Source organism: Elephantulus edwardii, unplaced genomic scaffold (genome assembly GCF_000299155.1).
Source record: "Elephantulus edwardii isolate Elephantulus edwardi_28Jun2011 unplaced genomic scaffold, EleEdw1.0 scaffold00117, whole genome shotgun sequence".
Taxonomy (NCBI): Eukaryota; Metazoa; Chordata; class Mammalia; order Macroscelidea; family Macroscelididae; genus Elephantulus; species Elephantulus edwardii.
The window spans coordinates 7,527,928-7,548,409 of NW_006399867.1; the positions used below are offsets into that span (position 1 = coordinate 7,527,928).

The window sequence follows — 20,482 nt, forward strand, 5'->3', positions numbered from 1 at the left end:
CCCCCAGAGGCCATAACTTTTTAAATCACTTGATATTTGAGAGCTGGACAGTGAATAAGGATGACAAAAGAAGAATTGATGCCTTTGAGTTGTGATATTTAAGAATACTGTATATCCTGTGGACTGCCAGAAGAACTAACTTATAATGTCTTGGGAAAAATGCAGCCAGAGTGCTCCTCGGAGGCAAGGATGACAAATCTTTGTCTCAGCATACTTTGGGCAGATTGCTAGGAGAGACTATTCCTTGGAAACGTACATGCTATGAAAGGTGAAGGGTCAGAGAACGAAGACCCTTAAAGAGATGGATTGACAAAGTGACTGTAGCACTGGGCTCAAGTAGTTAGAAATGATGATGGCGGCACGAGATAGGATAGGGTTCATTTCTGTTGTTCATAGGGTGGCTATGAGTTGTACTCCAAGGCAGGTAATGACAATAACATAGATGACTCGAGGTTCATATTTACTAGCTACCTTGCAAGGGAAGGATGAGCATTGTTCTTCTCTGTGATTTATATACAAAACCTGCTGGAGAGTCAGATCCCATGTGATGGCACACAATGACAACAACAGTGTCATGGTACTTTCTGTTTACATTTTCTGGCATGGCACACAATGACAACAACAGTGTCATGGTACTTTCTGTTTACATTTTCTGGCATGCATCCTAAGGGTGTAAGCGTCTTCCCCCCCCCATGTATTCACACTTTAAGAATGTGAAATTATGAACCATCAAAAATAAGCTGATCTTTCTGATCAAATCAGAATATATCAAAGGGCAGGTACAAATGGAATAAAATAGAATAAAAGGTAGCTTAAAGATAATAGTATATACCTTACATATTTTTTATTATACAGTTGAAATTTTAGAACTAAATCTTAAAAGAACACCAGTTGAATAGAGTTGTATTTTCAGTCAGTCTGTCAGGCTGTGTGTGTGTGTGTGTGCGCGCGTGCGCACGCTAATTGGGGGTGGAGACAAAGAAGTCTGTCACAATCTTGGACATAAAGCTTCTACATGCTGTCACTATAATTGTTTTTCACTACTTAAAAAAACCATCTTCTAAACGAAGAAAAAAGTTCATAGAGTTTCAGGAGGCATGTTATTTAGGAAGTGAATGCCACTCCTGCTTCCAAACCTGTCATAGTACGTTATTGTTTTTATGTGTCATTGAGTCGCCTGTGGTGTTTAGCAACCCTATGTACAGCAACTCTGAACCCTGCCCTGTCCTGAGCCAGTCTCACTGACTCCAACACACCACCCCCCATCGCCCCAGTTACTGTATTAGTCCATCTCATCAGGATTCTCCCTCTCTTGTGCTGTACTTCCTCCCTTCCAAGCATGATGTCCTTCTCCAAGGACTGAGCTCTCCTGGCCACGTGCCCAAAGTAAGTGAGGCAGAGCTTCAAAATGCCAGTCTCCAAGGAGAGACTTGGTTTCACCCTCTCTAACACAGACCTACTTGTTTTCTTGGTGGTCTGTGGTATGTTTAAGACTCTTCAGCACCACAACTTGAATGCATCTATTCTTCTGTCATCCTTGTCAAAAACAGGAATTAATATTATAAGAATGTGTATACCTTATTCAAACTCTCATGAGCTATAGGTACTAGTCTGAATTGTGGTACTCTACATTTACTCAATGAGTAAATGATTACTGTCCCCTAAGGAATTTAATGTCTAGAATAATTGGTTTTTGTTTTTCTTATTAAAAGGGATTATGAAAATTACTGATTTTAAACCACTGAAATCAACCTGATTATAGTGTGTTTACCCAAAAAAAAGAGAGAGAAAGAGAAGGTTTGTGCAGACTTCATGGGCCACTGATGTGGCTTCAGTGATGATTTTGGATTGTTTCATAACTGTCAAACTTAAGGCTAAGTACTTAAATTAATTCCTAACTTCTGCAGAGTATTGTTTCTTGGCTTGAGTGTTGCTTACTTATATATTCTAGTAGCTCCCCAAACTCGTAGTACAATTTCTCACAGTAGGAAGAGTAGTTTAATTATTATTCTGTATTGTCCTTTTGGTACCTACTTGGTTTAGGAAACCATATCTTTCAAGATTTTTCTTAGGCTTTTTTTTTCTCTTTTTCTTCGTGTGTGTGTGTGTGTGTGTGTGTGTGTGAGAGAGAGAGAGAGAGAGAGATCGGATCTGATACAGGAGGACATTGCCCCTCCTTCTCCAGCAGAGGATCTGGTGGATTTGAACCACGCACCTCTGGGATTGCAATGCAGCTTCTTGCCACTAGGCCACCAGAGTTCTCCTTAAAAAAAAAAAAAGGTAGTGAATAAATGTCAATTTTAATATCACTGCTGAACAAGAAGTCTTAGTGCTTTAGCAGGAGGGTTTGCCATATGTGTTTTACTTCCGAATTACATGCTTCTTTACCTGTTTGTTGTTTAACAGTGGTTCTACTGTCTGTATAATTTGAAAAGGCGCTCTATTCGTTTTGGGTGGTATTTTCCTCTTTGAAAACACTAGGCTGAATGACAAGCCTGCAAGTGTATCTTCATGTTTATTTGCTATTGCATTTAAGATGTATCCCATGCTAAGGAATACATGGAAAAATTGCTTGGTAGACTGTTGCTCTTTTGTTACTTAAAACCTTGGCTGTGCCCAAGATTTGCAGAGTACCAAATCAAACTATCTTGTATTAATGTCTAAGTTGATATATTGTTAATGTGCCATCAAGTTTGGTTGTGTCATTTGTGTGTCCAAGTTGTTGATGAGATCCTCACTGAGATGAAGTAACAGTGACTGCGACAGCGGTTGCAAGCCCAGAGCTTGTGAAAGTGGCACAGGATCTGGTGCACGGGGTCACTGTAAACCAGAGCTAATAACTTAATAGTACTTAACATCACCACCAGAGTGGCTTTTTAGGACTATTTCTAAAAAATTGTTGTTAATGTGCTATCAAGTCAGAACCTTCAGAAGGAGTAAATTGCAAGGGAGGAGATTGTCTATCCTTTTCCCGAAGAATAACTGGTGGATTCAAATCACGTCCCTTTGGGATTGCGGCACAGCTTCTTAGCATTAGGTCAGTAGAGTTCCCTATTTTTATTTTATCAGTAATAATTTTGTTTTCATTGTTGAACATTTTCTTCCTGTTCACCACTTACCCTGCAACACATCCCTTGTTCCAGATTGTTACCATTCATATAAATGCCTAATCATGTATTCCTTTTGGGTTATTCTTCCCCTCTTCTGTTCTAATGCAATGTTCATTATCTATTCACTGTTTTCCCATTCTCCACAACCCCCCCCTTGTCTGTCTTATTTTATAACAGCGGTGTTATGCAGTCCTTGTTCTTTTTGACTAAATTATTTCACTCAGCATAATGTCCTCTAGGCTCCCTCGTGTTGTGTAATGTTTTACGAATTCATTGGTTTTTCAGTGCTGTGTACTATTCCATTATCTGAATGTACCATAGTTTTTATGTCTATTCATTTGGTGATGGGCACTTGGGTTGCTTCCATCTCTTTGCTATTATGAATAATGTAGCAAAAAACGTGAGTGGTTGAATTGTGGCTCTGGTTTATTTAGGGTATATTCCCAGTAGTAGAATTACTAGGTCAAATTGTACTTCTATTTCCAGCTTTTTGAGAAAGCGCCAGACCACTTTCCATACTGGCTGTACCATTTTACATTCCCACCAACAGTGAATAAGAGTTTCAGTAGTCTCTCCACAATCTTGCCAGTATTTGTTATTTGCTGCCCTTTTGAACTTTGCTATTGTTGCTGGGGCAGAGCTCCCCGTTTTTTAAAGGGAAAATGTTAAATATGTAGTTGTTAGGACATTTTACGAGCTTATCAGTTTTTTGTGTATTTACTTGAATATATTGGTTAGATAACTTATATCAAAATAACTTTACAGTCATATTTTTTTCCAGTACTTTAGAAAGATAATTTAACACATTTTCTTATGTTGTTATGTGCTATTGAGTCAGAACAGACTTGTAGCTAAAACTCTAGCAGGTGTTGAGCGGCTGTAAATCACATAGGAGGAGATTGCTCATCTTTCATCCATGGAGCAGCTTTTGGATTTGAACCAGTGACACAGCAGCTCCTTAACTAACCACTAGGTCACCAGAGCTCTCCACATATCTTACAGTAAAAATTCTTTACCTTTTCCTTGATTATAGATAGAATTTTGGTCTGTTTTCAGGACTTTTCCCTTTAGTGTGTGCTACATATTTGAATTTATGCTTGTATTGAGGATTAATTATAACAGTGGGCTGAAGCATGTCCACTGAAGATGGTGAGGATTGCACAGTTTAAGGCTAGGTTCTGATCTGTGTTTATAGGATTGTAGGAGTCATAGTTGACCCAAAACAACAGTATTTTCACTGTTCTCCCTTGTTTCCTTCAAGTCAAAACTGATTCATAGCTGACCCTCTAGTGGGGTCTCAGAGCCTGTGAATCACACAGGAGGCAATTGCACATCTTTCCTGAGGTGCGACTGGTGGATTTGACCAACCTACCTTTGGGTTTTCAGCATAACTCCTTACCCACCAGAATTCCCTTAGTGATTAATAATAATTTCTGTCCTAATCATCATTTAATTGGAAATCTTTTGGAGGGGATATTTCTTTGTAGCCTTTCAGTATTTTTAGTCTACTAGGGACTTCATGGAGTTAGAGATTTCTTTTAAATCTTGGCAATTTCTCAGATTGGGTGGCATGTTTCTAGAGGACTTCCAGAACTACTTGCTGAAAAAAGGGCAAGATAGGTGATTCAGATGAGAGCTGAAGCAGGGTCTCTTCAAGACTGTGGGCTAGCCTTGGTTAAAAATAAAGGCATGGAGAAAATGAGTCAAAGCAAAGTGATGATGTGGATCCTAGTGCCTTTAGGTGAACAGTTATGTAGCATAACTAGAATTCTTTTTAAAGGAACACTGCATTGATATTTGTACTGAAGAGTCCAGATTTTACAACTACAGCTACACTTAATACTGATAAGATACTGTTTAAGTGTACACAAAATGTGTTAGCAGTGGATTTCGTTTTTCAACCTCAGCTAAAGATTTCTGTTGTTACCAACCTAGTGCTTTATCTAAGTCCACATAAGCTTGAACTCTCCCTGTTTTGTTTGATTTGGGAAGGTCAAACAGGGTCAGGCCTGGTCAGCCCTTGGATGGGAGATCACCTGGGAATACTGGGTGCTGTAGGTTTATTGAGCCCTGTAGGAAGCTGTACTGATAACCCAAAGCTTAGTCTCTGTCTGGTTTGAATCTACCAGCTGCTCTGAATGGGAAAGATGGGCAGTCTCCTGTGTAATTTAACTGGAAAGTCAGCTGTGAGTTGGCTCTGACTCAACAGCAGTGTTGTTGTTGTTGTTGATGTTCTGTGCCGTGGAGTCTCCTGCGACTCATAATGATATACCGTAGCTCTAAACCCTGCTCTATCCTGTGCCAATCTCACTGTCTCCGACACCCCCACCCCCATTACCTCAGTCACTGAATCAGTCCACCTCATAGAGGGTCTTCCTCTCCTGTGCTGTTCCTCCACCCTCCCAAGCTTGATGTCCTTCTTCAAGGACTGGTCCCTCCTTGCTTCATGTCCAAAGTATGTGAGACAAAGTTTTAGAATCCTTGCTTCCAAGGAACACCATGTTTTAACCCTCTGCAGGATGAACCTGTTTATTCTCCTAGCAGTCCATGGTATATTCAGTACTCTTCTCCAATACCACAGCTCAAAGGCGTCAGTTCTCCTATCATCTCTAGTTATTGTCCAGCTTTCTGATGCATAGCAAGTATTGCAAAGACCATGGCCTGTATCAGGTGCACTGTAGTCTCCAGAGTGACATCATTACTCGTCAGTATTCTGGAGAGGTCTCTAATAGCAGACTTTCCCATTACAATATGTCTTTTAATTTCCTGGTTTTTGGTGCCAAGAATGTTGATTGTGGAGACAACAGTAATGAGAGTTTTTAAAAACATTTTTTTGAGAGTTCTTTGAATGTTAGTAATCCCCCACTCCCTCCCCCAGTGGTCACTTACTGAAAGTTTAGTAAGCCATCAAAATGGATAGGTAGTAAAATATTAAAAACTGGTCATGCATGTCTTTTTTTTTTAATTGTATTAAGTATTTTCTCAGACATTTGTTAGTCATTGATAAAGTAAAATTGCCATTATGATACAAATTTAGAACTTCATATTATTACACAGGTGATAACAGTTATCTTTTACTGATGACATAAGTGCCTTGGTTGGTTGGTTTTTTTGTGCTTTGACTAGGTTAATCCTTTGCAACCTTCTAGTTCCAGCTCTTCTGCGACCTAATTAATAAATTCAGATACTTTGGTTTCATTGGAACAAGCAGTATCTTTAAATCAGTACTGCAGATTTTGCTTTTCCAGTTGGTGGAATGGTAATATGCAGTAACAGTATACTTGTCTGCTAACTGAAAGATTAGTGCCCTTCTGAGGTGTCTCAGAAGACCTGAAAAGGTGAGCCATTGAAAAACCATGTTACTGTTAAGAGCCATTGAGTCAGGTCTGCCTTATGGACAACAGAATGAAATCCTGTCCTGTCTTTCATAATCTCTGTTGTGATTATAGTCTCACTGCTTCAGTTTGTCTTATTGAAGGTCTTCCTCCCCTTTACTGACTCACTATTTCCAAGCATGATGTCCTTTTCCAAGGAACTGACCTCTCCTGATAGGATCCTTGTGGCCGAATAAATTAGGTTGCTGACTGAAAGATTGGTGGTTTGAAACCATCAGTCCCTCTGTGGGAGAAAATGGGTAGACGACTCTGGAAAGACTCAGCCTTGGAATCTTGTTAGATGGTCACTGTGTGTTTGAACCAGCTCGAGAGCAGTGATTTCTTTTTGTGTTTTGTTTTTGTGGGAATGTTGTTATGTGCCATCAAGTTGACTGTGACTCATAGCGACCCTGTGTACAATAGCTCTGACCTGCTCTATTCTGAGCCAACCTCACCATCTCTGACACACCTACCCCCATTACTCCAGTTACTGGCTCAATCCATCTCATTGAGGGTCTTCTCCTTCTGCTCTGTCCCTCCACCCTCCCAAGTATAATATCCCTCTATTGGGCTCCTGATAAACATGCCTGAAATATGTGGAACCTGTGAAGTATAGTTCTTGTCTGATACATTTCAAGTAGCAAAGAGTTGGAGATGAATTCTTTGAGTTAGTTCCTTGACATAGTTACATAGTTACTTGAATTTTGACAAATGCATATCATTATGCAAATGATACCACATTCAAGCTATAGATACAGTTCCATCATCCCAGAATACTTATGTGTGCCCCTTTCTAATCAATCCAGTTCTTCTTGTGTTTCCCAGTCCTAGTAGCAGTTGTTTTTCCACCTCCATTAATTTTGTCTTTTTCAGATTATCATAAATAATATTTTTTTAATTATTGAAAAATACACATAACAAAATTTACCATTTTTAACGTGTACACTTCAGTGACATCTGTGATGTTTTACAGCCAATCCCCTTGTCTAGTTCTAGAACTTTTTCATCATCTCAGATAGAAATTAGCTCCCCCTCCATTAAGCAGTCACTTGCTCTGTCCTCGACAACCAAAATCTGCTCTTTTTCTTTATGGATTTTCTTATACTGGATATTTCCTTTAAATGGAATTATGCAATTTACAGTTTATGTCTGGTTTCATTCCCTTAGTGCAGCATTTTCAAGGTTCTTCCCATGTGTTTGTCGTGTCTGAGTACCTTATTTCTTTTTGTGATTCAGTGATATATTTTGTGTGTGTGTGTGTGGTTGAATAATATTCCGATTTTCTATATATCACATTTTGCTTGTTTATCCACCTACTAGACATTTGGGTTATTTCCATTTTTGAGTTATTTTGAACAGTACTGCCCAGAACATTTATGTGCACGCTTTTATTTGAACAACTGTTTTCACTTCTTTTGAGTATATACCTAAGAGTGGATGTGCTGAGTTACATCTGTGTTTAACTTGCTGAGGAACTGTCAGACAGTTTTCTGCAGTGACTGCACTATTTTACACGCCAGTTTCCCCACACTCTAGTTAGGCAACACTTCTTTTCTCTATTTCATTTTATTGATGTGGCCATCCTAATAGATGTAAGGAGTTCTTGGCATCCTGTGTTACTAACTGAAAAAGTTGGTGTTTTAGATCCACTCAGGTTGCTTTACCCTCCCTCCTTCCCTCCCTCCCTCCCTCCCTCCCTCCCAGTAAAATTTACAGAGACTTTAGATTTCCATTCATTCATTGTTGCACTTTTCTCCCCTCCCAACCCTCCCCCCCTAGTACACTACCCTCTTGGAAAAGTAAAATTCTTTCATTGATTTACACACACACCCCAGGTCCACTCCATCATGTAGCCATTGCTCTAGACTCCTGTCATGACAGAAATACCTAATCACATCTCCCTTTTAAACAATTTTCTCCCTCGTCTGTTTCAATGCAGTATACATTATTGAACCCATCTTTCTCAGTCTCTCCCCGACCCCAAGGTCAGTCCTGTTTTACAACAGTGGCACCATGCAGTATTTGTCCTTTTGTGACTGAGATACTTCACTCAGCATAATGTCTTCAAGAGGCACCTATTTTGAATAATATTGCATGAGTTCCTTGTTTTTCAGTGCAGCATAGTATTCCATTGTAAGAATATACCAGAGCTTCTCTATCCATTCATTTGTTGATGGGCACTTAGGTTGTTTCCAACTCTTTGCTATTGTGAACAAAGCTGCAAACAACATGGGTGTGCATATATATATCTGCTTGGATGTCAGTTCTGGTCTCTTTGGGGTATATTCCCAGGAGTGGAATTGCTGGGTCAAATGGTATCTCTCTCTGCAACTTTTTGAGAAAGCTCCATACTGCCTTCCACAGTGGTTGCACCATTTTACACTCCCACCAACTGAATAAGGTTTCCAGTTTCTCCACAACCTCACCAGCATTTGTTGCTTGCTGTTCTGTTAAATTTTGCTATTCTAACTGGGGTGAGGTGATATCTCATAGTGGTTTTAATTTGCATCTCTCTTAGAGCTAGGGATTTTGAACATTTCTTCACATGCTTGTTAGCCATCTGAATGTCTTCTTCGATAAAGTGGCTTTACTTTTCTTAACTAGTCATAATGACTTCTTCCAGTCACTTGCTTGTCTCTTTCCATAAACTGACCACTCTTCTAAATGTATATAGTATAGGTGGTTGTTCTTCTTGTTGTTCTTCTTGTTGTTAAGTGCCATTGAGTCGCAGATGACTCATAGCGTGACCCCATGAACAAAAGTTCTGGACATCTGTATAACTTTGGTCTTTTCTTCAGGTTCTTAGGGTTTCTAGAGGCTAGCTATTACGGAAGTGGATGCCACTCCTGCTTCCAAGCTTGTTTTAATCAGGGAGCTCCACCAAACACTGCCCACCATTCTTGCATTTGACACAACAGTGTCACAGTATTCAGCTTCACAGCAACCATGAGTTACCTCTGTACAGCAAGTGGACATACCAGGGTTACACGACCTAGAAGAATGTTTCACCAAAAACAATTAAAGGCAGGTCTGAGGGCCATGAAGTAGAGTCACCCACCTTTGGCTTGGGAACATGGCTTTCTGTCTGCTAGACCAACTGCTCTCTCTATGCTTTTGTTGTTGTTGTTGGTGGTAAGTGCCATCGAATCGCAGGCGACTCATAGCAACCCCATGAACGAAAAAATTGTGATTGTATATGCAGTGGAGCACCCTGGTAGCCTAGTCCCTAGAGAATTGTGTTGTGATTCAAATCCATCAGCAGCTTCTTGGGAGAAAGATGGGCGATCTCCCATGCAGTTTACAGCCTCAGGAATCCGTTGGAGGGTTAGGTGTCAGGAGGATCCAGTTTGACAGTAAGGAGAGTTATATGCAACTCATGTAAATGTGTATATACCTTTGCCTACATACACTTTTAAGTTCTTTTTTAATTATGAGATACACACACACACACACACACACACACACTTTCCTACATATACTCTTACACATACCCATATACTCAGATATGTCTTCCCATACAGTATATGCAAACATCTCTGCCTGTGTAACCACTTATTGTACCTTCTTTTTTTTCTTTTACTTTATTACCGTTGTTGAAAAATTATGTTACAGCATTTACCAAAATTGTCCCTTAATCTTGTGTTTGTCTAAGTGGATTCTCTTGAATTGGACAAGTTACGCAGACTTCATCCTGTTGTTTGGTGCCATCTATTCATAATCAAGTTGAGTATGATTCATAGTGTGACCCTTTGCACAAGAGATCTGACCCTTCCCCGGTCTTAGACCATTCTCACTGTCTTCATTGTGCACAAGCCCGTTGTTGCTGTCCCTGTAGCAATCCATCTCATGGAGGGTCATCTTCTCTCTCTCACCTTTTGCAGCATTCTTTATCTAAGGACTAACACCTTCTAACAGCATGCCCAGTGTGTGAGACGGATTTTCACTGTCCTTGCTCTAAGGAGTTGGTTGCCTCCAGGACAGATTTGTTTGTCCTTTTGGCAGTTCATGGTATGTTCAGTACTTTCTCCAACACCACAATTTAGAGGCATCATTTTTCTTCGGTCATTCTTACTCATTGTCCCACTTTCAGATGCATCGTAATGGAAGTACTTTTCAAGATACTCAAAAGACAGGATCGCTTTGCAATAGAAAAGTCCGTAAAGTGAACAGTAACACCAGAGTTAACCACAGGAGACCAAAAGCTCAGAAAGCAGGCGTGGTCAGGAAAGAAGGATAACTGGACACAGAGCACTCAAGAGGACATTGGAGAGTACTGTTAAAGTTGAGGGAATTGCAGCTAATACTAGGGAGGAGAAAAAAAGGTATAGAAATTGTTAATGAGAAACTAATTTGCTCCATAAACTTAATTCAACCCATAATTTAAAAAATCCTTAACTCTGAAGATCTAGGAGGAAGATAGCTGTGGTTTTGTTTCTTTTAAAAAATTATTTAGGAATACGCATAGTTTATTGCCACGAGTGGTAATAAAGCGGGAAAATTTTCAACACAGGAAAAGGAGAGGACACAGGACTTACCTCAGATGACTGGAAATAAGCCAAGCAGAAAGGCGCATTACTATAGATAGGACATTAATTTGTACCCCCTTTGTTAAGATAAGGGAAGCAAGCAGTGTGTGTAGATGCATGTGAATTTGTAGGTTTGTTGGAAGAAAGTTGACAAAGTAGAGTGTTGAAGAATTTGTGAATAATTCTTTCTCTAGCTTTTGCCTATGGGGTGATCAGTCAGTTCTGGAACCTTACTTTAATGATGCCTCATAGAACTGAATAGTGGTAAATAGACTATTGTCATTGTGACCCATAGCTCACTCTCCAGTGGGTTTTCAGAGGCAGTTAATCACACAGGAGATTGCCGGTCTTCCTCCACACAGCTGGTGGATTCAAACCACATGCCTTTGGGATTGTATTGCAGCTTCTTAACACAATGCCACCAGAGCTGCTGTCAGAATTCTGTTTTCTCATTAAGCTGCAGTCTGTAAAGTCATCCAGTGGCAGCAGGGAAGAAGGAGGAACAGGGACCAGGGTCTAAGGAGAGTGCAGTAAGTTTGAAAGCCTTGATGAGGACCAGGTATGATGACATTGGCTGTTGCTCTGCTAACCAGAAGGCCTTGTGGCCGGTGATTCTTTTCTGTGGATGACTCATGGGAAAAAGATGTCTGCTCTTGTTAGTATTTACAAGAAATCCAGTGTAGGGTTGCTGTGAGCTGGGATAAACTAGATAGCCAGTGGGTTGTATTGTTTGTTTGATTTTATTTATTTTTAATGTGTGACAGTACCTGGAAAGTGTTGCCAAACAGGGAGGCTCACCTGAGACTTGATATCTTAAGTCTTTCTTGGGGTGCCATAGTTGATTGCCTAAATGGCTGACCTTAATTGCCAGTCTTCTGGAGGTTGAGTTGATACAGTGTGACTCAAAGCCCTCTCTATAAATCAGTGTTAGACTGTGTTTTGTTGTTTACAGACCTGAGCTTAACAAGGGCATGCTCTCTCAAGCAAGAATTCAGAGATTGATTCTCAAGAGTTTCAGGGCAAAGGCCAGAATTTCTGTAGGCAAAGTTGAGTTCTTTATGATAATTAAATTTGTTTTGACATTTTATTAGTCTTCTCTTGCTGTTTGTTTTGAGAGGTTGATTTGTGGTTAAAATTTGGTGACAAAGAGTCTATAAAAGAGTAACTTAAGATTTGATTATTGTAGATAGTAATATTTGACACTTAATACTTGAGTAGCTAAGGAAAATATTAATAGTTAAATCTTACGAAACTAGTGTAAATTCATTTATAATTTTGTATGTTGTTATTAGGTGAGTTCATTATGACTCAGTTTTGTATAGGGTGGTTTAATTTTTATTTAAGTTGAATATTCTCCTGGGTAGGCATTTATATAATGAAGTCCTTAAAAAATGTTTTATTTTGTCTTTTTCCTCTTCAAGTTCGGCAGATGAGTATTGTAGTATTGACCCATATTTAAGGGAGCGCTGCAGGTCGTTCAGTAGGGAGTTATGCTGACAATTTAAAGGTGGGTGGTTCAAAACACCGGCTGCTCCTTGAGAGGAAAATGAGTGATTTCTTTCTCTTTGATTTACTGCTTCTAAAAACGAGGGTCAATTCTCAGCCTGTTCTTACTTGATGACAATGAAGTAAGACTATTTTTTAGGAAAAGGGTTATGTGTAATTTTATCCTTTCCCTTGTCCCTTGTGAAATAATATCTGAGTCCAAGAGAAAACCCAGTGTGTCCTACAACTGCTCAGTGACAGTGACACCGTCTTTCAGAATCTTATTGATTTGGGAAATAAATGTGTCCTTATTTTCTTATCTTTCGTGTACATCTCGTTTCCAGGCTGTTAGTTGTCTTAGTTATTTAGTGCTACTGAGACAGAGACATAATTGAGTGGCTTCAACAAACACATTTATTTTCTCACAATCAATGAGACTTAAGTCCACATTCAGCTTGCCTGTTCTAGAGGAAGATATTCTCTGTCATCTGGAAGGTCTATATCTCATTCAACCTCTCTATGTCCAAATGTTCTTGGAGAGATATATTTGTGTGTTTTGGTCTTCCCTTGTATCAAGTAGCTCCTCACTGCAAGGGTCTGGGTCCAAACAGGTGCATTCCACTACTGCATCTTCTTGGTAGTGGTACTGAAGTTCCCTTCGATTTTTTCCCTTTTATTTCTTGTGAGATAAAAGGTGTTACAGACCACAAGCAAGGAGTACTTTTCTTACCTTACCTTACCTTACTGTTAGGGAATCAGGACCATGATGGACTTCAGTGGGGCTACATTTCACCTTTAATCTGTTTACAGCTGTTTTGTATATCAGATCATGAGGATGTTCCACATTACAAGCATGTGTTTGGGGGAACACAGTTCATAACATTTCACCCTTTGTTGTTATGTACTGTTGAGTTTACAACAACTCCTAGCAACCCTCTGAACAACAGGTCACAACTTTGCATTATGCTGCACCATCCTCCCAGTATCCACTTGACTCAAGCCCATTGTGATAGTCGCTGTGGTAGGTCATCTTGTTTGAGGGTCTTGCTCTCTTTCAGTGACATGCAACATTTCCTACCATGATGTCTTTTTTCAAGAACTGATCTCTCTTGACAACATGCTCAAAGTAGGTAAAACAAAGTTTCATCACCCTTATGCCTTTACAGGAACAGCCTGGTTGTGGGTTGCACTTACTCCAAAACAGGTTTCAGTTCATATCCTTGTTACATACAGAACACTTTGACTCCATCATATAATCCCAGAAGTCTTAAATCATCTTCTAAGTCCAGATTGTGTCCTAGGGCAAAATTCTTCTTCATCTGTGAATTGAGAAAACAAGTTATCTGTTTTCAGTGTACAGTGATGGAGTAGGCACAAAGTAGACGTTTCCATTACAAACGGGAAAGTTGGAAGGCATCAAACAAGTCAGATACCAGAAAAAGTCAGGTATCTAGCAGAGCAATTTACATGAACTTTTCTTTTTTTTGGAGGTCCCATGAAAACATGAACTTTTAAAAGGACTTGAAAATAACTCTCTGTTCTCTAAGATTAGCTGGACTCTGTCTGCCCACCATGCTTGCTGTGTTCAGGATAGAGCACCCTTGGCCTTGGACTTCAGCTCTGCTTTCCATGCCCACTGGGAGAGCAGCTCTCTTCCCTCAACTGAGGAAGCCCCTCTACTTCTAGTCCATCTGAGTAGCGAACTCTATCTTGCAGGTCCAGGCAGGCTTCATTCTTCAGCTTTCTTGAGTATTCCCGTCCCTTTGGCCAGTAGCCTTATATTAACATTGCCCCCATATTCTTAGACAGAGTTGGCAAAGATCTGACTCTTTGAAACCTGGGAAATGGTGATCTCACCAATGGAAACCCCTAGAAACCCTGGTCACATACTTTGAGAACTCAGAAATTATGGGTTCACCTTTTGAGACCAAGGCAGCTCTGCTTCTCTCTTCCGCTTGTCTTCCATTTCTTGGTTTCTCGGTCTGTCTTAAGAGGCTAGTAAGGGACCTCTGGTGGCCTAGTGTTAAGGGCCTGTGCTGCCAACCCAGAGACAGGCAGCTGCTCTGCGGGAATAAAGATGGGCATTCTCCTCCCATGCAATTTATTACCTTTGAAAACCCAAGGACGTTCCAGCTCAGTGGCATACTACAGCAGGAGGCTGGCTAGGCCTTCATCCTGTCTAGGAAATGTTACAGAAGCTCTTTGGCTCTACTGACAAATGCCCAGAAGCATCCCCCTTGTAAGCCTCTGCCTGGAGGCACCTAGCTTATTTGCTCTGGAGCCAAGAAAGCTAGTGACTGACAAATGCTGAAATGCACCCTATTCTCTCAGGAAGTAAGTACTCTGCTTTGTCTCCAAGAGTTAGTTGATTCCCCTACTGTCTTGTGTCAGTATCCATCTCTCCTGGTTCTGCTGTTGCTCCTGCTTTGCCATTGCTTCCCATTATCTGTGCTCTCTCCCTGTGTTTGGAATCTTCACCCAAATTGCCTTTGACTTTTATCATTGTTCCAATAGTCTCTTCAAGGCAGTGTACGTTTTTATTATTAACTCATTGCCATTGAGTCTGACTAACTCATAACTGACCCTCCATTATTTCTGAGACTAAGTCAAATGGGAAATGATTGCTCATCTTTTTCCTGAGGAGCTGCTGGTGGATTCAAACTGACTGACTCCACCACCAGAGCTCCCGCAGAATCACTTCCACATTTCAGGTATCTGCTAGAGCAGCACCCCATTCCTGGCATGTAATATCCTAGGCTGGCTGTCCTAGAAAAGGCTTATGTGTGTGTATTTATAAAAGAGAGATTGAACTAAAAGGAAATGGCCCAGCTACTCTTAGAGTGAGAAATCAAGCTACCAGTAGAGGTTAACAAACCCAAGTTTGGCAGGTAAGAAGGTCACTGCAGTGGTTCAAGTCCAAAGAACCAGAGAGATGGTGAGCCAGACGCAAGATCCACATTGAGCAAAAAAACCAATTGAGCTCTGTCTTACTTAGATGTTCAGTGCAGGCCACACCCCTGAAGAAACTCCTATTCAAATGCTTAGCTGCTCTTAGCAGATCCCATCAAGGGAATGTTATATCAGACTTCATTAAATGGAATGACTACATCATAATTGCCAAACCAGAGATTCATTCACAGCCATCCAAGAGTTGACACACAGTCTTAACTATCATAAAATCCATTATAAATCATATTTCAGTGTGAGAGAGAAATCCCTTAATAAGCCTAGTTAAAAACAACTTCATGATATTGAAATACTTACTCCAGTGGCAACGCCAGGTGTGGTATTTGCATCAAGTCATTTTAGGGTGCCTTATGGAAATGCTTCTTGATAGGGAATCACTTGGTTTCATTTACTCTTCATCCAGAGATTTTGAGGGGCCTCCCCCCAAAGCCCCCATGTTTTGTTCTATTACTTTTTACATTGCTTTCATGAACTGAGTGAAGTACAAGCCCATGTTTAGCCAGGAGGTTCTATCCCCTCACACAGGATGGATTGTTGATATGACATCCACAGATTTGGGTTATACAGACTGAATGAATGACCTCAAAATTACCACATTTCTTGTATATTGGGAATAGACATCTAAAATGAGGGGCAACTATATTTGCATGTGATTTGTATATTTTGGATGCTCATTTAAATTCTTTATGTACTAAAGATTTTTTTTAGTTGCCACTTAGAGTAAACCTCTCAATCCTGAAACAGAGTGGCTTTCCACCTTAATTTTTGCTTCAATTTATAGTAAGTCCTCGGGGACCATAGTTCAGCTAAAAGCACCTAACCCATGAATGGTATTTGCTTCATGTTTGAACAACAAATGTTTTAACCCACTGTCTTCACTAATATTGTAACTACTGTCTTACAGATTGACTTGATGCAAAACATCACAAAGGCTCCATATTATACAGTATGCGATTTTTGAGGTATGAGCTTTAGAAACTTACCTCTCATGTGGCATGTACATCAGGCTTTACCTTCGGTTTGATCATTTTGGGAAAATTTATGCTTTTCTTTTTTTATTCTCGCCATAATATTTTTAGAGTGTTAATGGGGCTGTGGATATTCTTTGGATTCTTCCTAAAATTCTTAGCCTTAACAAGTATAGTTTTAACATTTTACTAAATTGAAACACTAATTTTGGCAGATGACAGCTTTTTTTAGTTCTCAAAACTAGCTTAACATTTTATGCTTGTCTCTTGAGTTCCAAACTCTTATTATTTGTGCCCTTGATTGCCTCATTCTAAATGTTCATTTTTGTTCTTCAAAAGTTTGCACTTTATTTGACTGGGGTGATGTTCTTTTTGGTGCTAACCACCTGTCATTGATTTTTTTCCCTTCTTTAGACTTATGCATGCAGTCAAGATATTAGAAGATTTTGTGTAATATATAAATGCTGAGCCACTTTGTACTTTGAGGTTTAGTGGTATACTTACAACCAGAATTCTTAGTAGAAAGGCATTGACCAATGAGTATTAAAGGAAGTTGGCTGTAAGAGAGTTTTTAGGGAGTTTTGAGACAATGCTGAGTTTATCTGTTATATTTTGGACAAGCTAGTTGTGAAAGAAAAACTAATTTTTCAGAATTCAAGAGATATTAAGAAAATGTATTTTTAACAGATTGGGAAGTGACTTATTCCCTCTCCCCTAGTTTTAATTCTGAGCTTTCTGGTTAAAAAAGATATATTAGTAGTAATAAATTGCTTTAGTCCTTCATTCAAGAACATAAAATCAGCAGTTTTGTATTGAGTATTTTGATGGTATACATAAGACATAGGAAGCCAGGAAATCTTGACTGTATCTTTCAAATAGTTTAAGGTTGTAAGAACTCTGTCCTCTGAGCTAAGTATTTCTTAAAGGAGGTGTTACTTTATTTAAGCCTCAGTACATTGTTAACATTTAAAAGAGATATTGCCCTCATTTTATTATGTAAGAGACAACCTCAGCTCAGAGATGAAGTGCTTGTGCCCAGGCGCACATACCTTTGCAGTGATGGAGTTGGGATTTGAGCCCAGATCTTTTTTTAACCTGTATTTTCTGCTGCCTTCTGTTTACTACCACATTACCAGAAAGTGGTGTGAATATTTTAATAATTGATAGTGAGGGTAATGCATATGATGCATAAAAAAGAAGGAAAGCAAGAAATGAAAGCAGATCTAAATATTAGTAACCAGTTATCTTGGTATTTCAGAATTCACCCTCTGTTTATATTATTCATTCATTCATTCACTCACTCATTCACGAACAGCTTGCTTTCTGGTTCTGTTGAATATGATAAAAAGAAACAGGTTCAAAATTATCGTAAAAGTTAATGAACTTTCATTTTATGTTTTCATTTCCTTTTCAGTTAAAAGTAATGGTTTATTATAGAGATCTAATGTGAAAGTTTTTTTAAGTAGAATGTCTAAATCTAATTTAAAAATAATAGTTCTCATGGTCCATTTTATGTTAAAGGTACTTAAATGCTTACAGGCTTTGTATACTTAGAACATAATCTTTAATATTTTTTAACATTCCATAGATTCTATTTTTCTATTTGTTGAGAGTACCAGGCTTTGCTTATCAAGTGAGCCTAAGTGATAACTCTGATAGATTTGTAATTATTTAATATGCTAGGGAGTCTGCATTTTGTTATCAAGGTTCAGATTGAAAATTTAGGAATAATGTTGACTTGTACCATTTATGTGCCTGAGTTTAATTGGGCATTTTGTCTGCTTTCTGTATTAGTAACTGTAGTAAGAATAGCTCTGGTGGCCTTCTGGATAGTGAGTTGTGCTTCCAATTCAGAGGCAGGCAGTTCATATCCAACAGCAAGGGAGAAAAGATGGGCAATATCTTCCTCTAATTTATAGTCTCTGTCACCTGCTGGAGGGTCATTATGAATTGAGTTTTGTTGAGTGGTTATAGAATAAGGTGTTAGGCTGAGCTTCAGGTAGGTTTTTTGTTGGTTGGGGTTTTTTTTGTGTGCATGTGTAGGGTGTGTGTGTGTGTGTGTGTGTGTGTGTGTGTGTGTGTAGAGGCAAGGATGATCAACTCTAAATACAAACAATGAAAATAGGGAGGGAAAGGGACATGGGAGTTAAAAAATAGAGTGGTTTCTGCTCTTGCCAGTGCCCTAAATGTTTTCAAATGAGGTAAGTTTAGAACATGCTTTTAGTGATAAATTTAATGGAAGTGATTTCTTTTCAGACAGTTGTTTATTTCAGAAGACATTTCATTAGTAGGGAAACATAATTGTTCTTTTCACTTGATGCTCCTATAGGGTGTCTAGTGTTTATTTCCTGAGAGTTACTATAAGAATGGAGGCTTGTGAGAAATTATGGAGCTCAGGTCAGTGTCTTAATCATGAAATTAAAACAGTAGATAAGAACAAATTCTTATAAAAAAAGGATCTCTAGTTTTTGTTTTCTAAAAAGAATATTCCAGTATCTGGTATTTTAAATAATGCTTAAATGCTAAAATAGGTTGTGGTCTGCAACTTTTAAAATTAACCATTTTTGATTCCTAGTACTTTACTTTCATTTTCTTGAACCTTTATTTTCTCCCATGATTTTAATTTATATTTTTTAGAGTTAGGCATCCTCAGTACTGCTGTACATAAAAATATCTCATTGTAGCACACATGTTCTTGTTTTAAAACACCATACTGTAAGTTCTTTTCCTACTAAATAGTAAGAACTCAGGTGAAATTTAGGGCATATTGCCAATGGGGCAGTACTTTTAGGATAATTTGCTCCTACCTAATGCTGTCAGTAGTTTTTTAAAAAAGTTTTATAATTGGGAAGTCGGAAATTTCCCTTACATCTAGGAAGAAAAATTATTCTATCAAATGTCATGTAAAGAAACTCTTGGGCCATAGTGATCACTCACTCACTCACTCACCCTGGTTTGTGTACGACTGAGGTGGTTTGCAAGATGCATAACTTTCCATGTTAAAATTGAGACAGTCCAGGGAGAACATTTCTGGAACTCGGAGTTACTGGGTCATAAAATCACTGTGAAGTTCTGAGCAAACCAGGAGTTATTGGTCACCCTAGTCCTGTGGTTCCTCATCTCTGACTGGGTGTGTAGAGTGGTGGAAGATGCTGAAGAGCTGACATTGATATTTGAGTGTTGCATATTTGTAATAAGAATGGTTTAAAAACTTGAAAATGGGGGAGAGCTTATGTAAAGAGAAATGAGATTTGGATTATTATAGTGTTTAAAGTTCTAATTTTATCCTTTTCTCCCTTTACAGAACTGATAGTGCAGCAGCCGACCCAGATAATTTAAAATACTCTTCATCCAGAGATCGGGGGGGTTCTTCCTCGTATGGACTGCAGTCTTCAAATTCAGTTGTGGTGTCTCGGCAAAGGCACGATGATACCAGAGTCCCTGGTGACGTACAGAATGACGAAAAGGGTATGTATTGCCTTTCCTGCTGGAATCATTTTAAAAGCCTTCCTCCTTCCTTCCTTTTGCCTTTCTCCCCACTTCTCTTCTCCCACCTCCCTCTTCTTCTGTCATAACATTAACTTGGTGGTTAAAATAGAAATACCACATACAGTATTATTTCTGAAACCCTTACTTTTTTAAAAAACAAAACCCTAAAAACATACCTTTTCTTATGTTCCACCCACCTCCTCAAAAATAGGAAGTGTTAATGTTTAAAATTGAAATCCCTCCTATTATTTTCCATTAGTCTTCCAACAAGTTTTGAGCCAAGTACAGAATCTGACTTAATCTAGTTTTTATTTTTCTGTTTATGTTCCACTTCAAATATAAATTAAAATTATTTTAAAGTGGGCAATTAGGTAGTAAGATCCTGAGCTATCAGAAATTGATTGTGAGAAGGGGAGCTCTGGTGGCTTAGTGGCAAGAAGCTGCAACTACAATCCCAGAGGTGCATGGTTCGAATCCACCAGATGCTCTGCCGGGGAAGGAGGGACAATCTCCTCCTGTACCAGTCAGATCTGATTTGACGGTACACGCACACAAAAATAATA

At 39.1% G+C, this 20,482-nt stretch overlaps 1 protein-coding gene across 1 annotated transcript in view; it reads left to right on the top strand.

Moving 5' to 3' along the window:
• SMG1 (SMG1 phosphatidylinositol 3-kinase-related kinase) overlaps positions 1-20,482 on the top strand; it is a 117,785-nt gene that overhangs the window by 21,526 nt on the left and 75,777 nt on the right. The window contains exon 2 of the mRNA XM_006892716.1: positions 19,735-19,898. Within this exon, the coding sequence (XP_006892778.1) occupies positions 19,735-19,898 (164 nt within the window). The remainder of the gene's footprint in view (positions 1-19,734; positions 19,899-20,482) is intronic.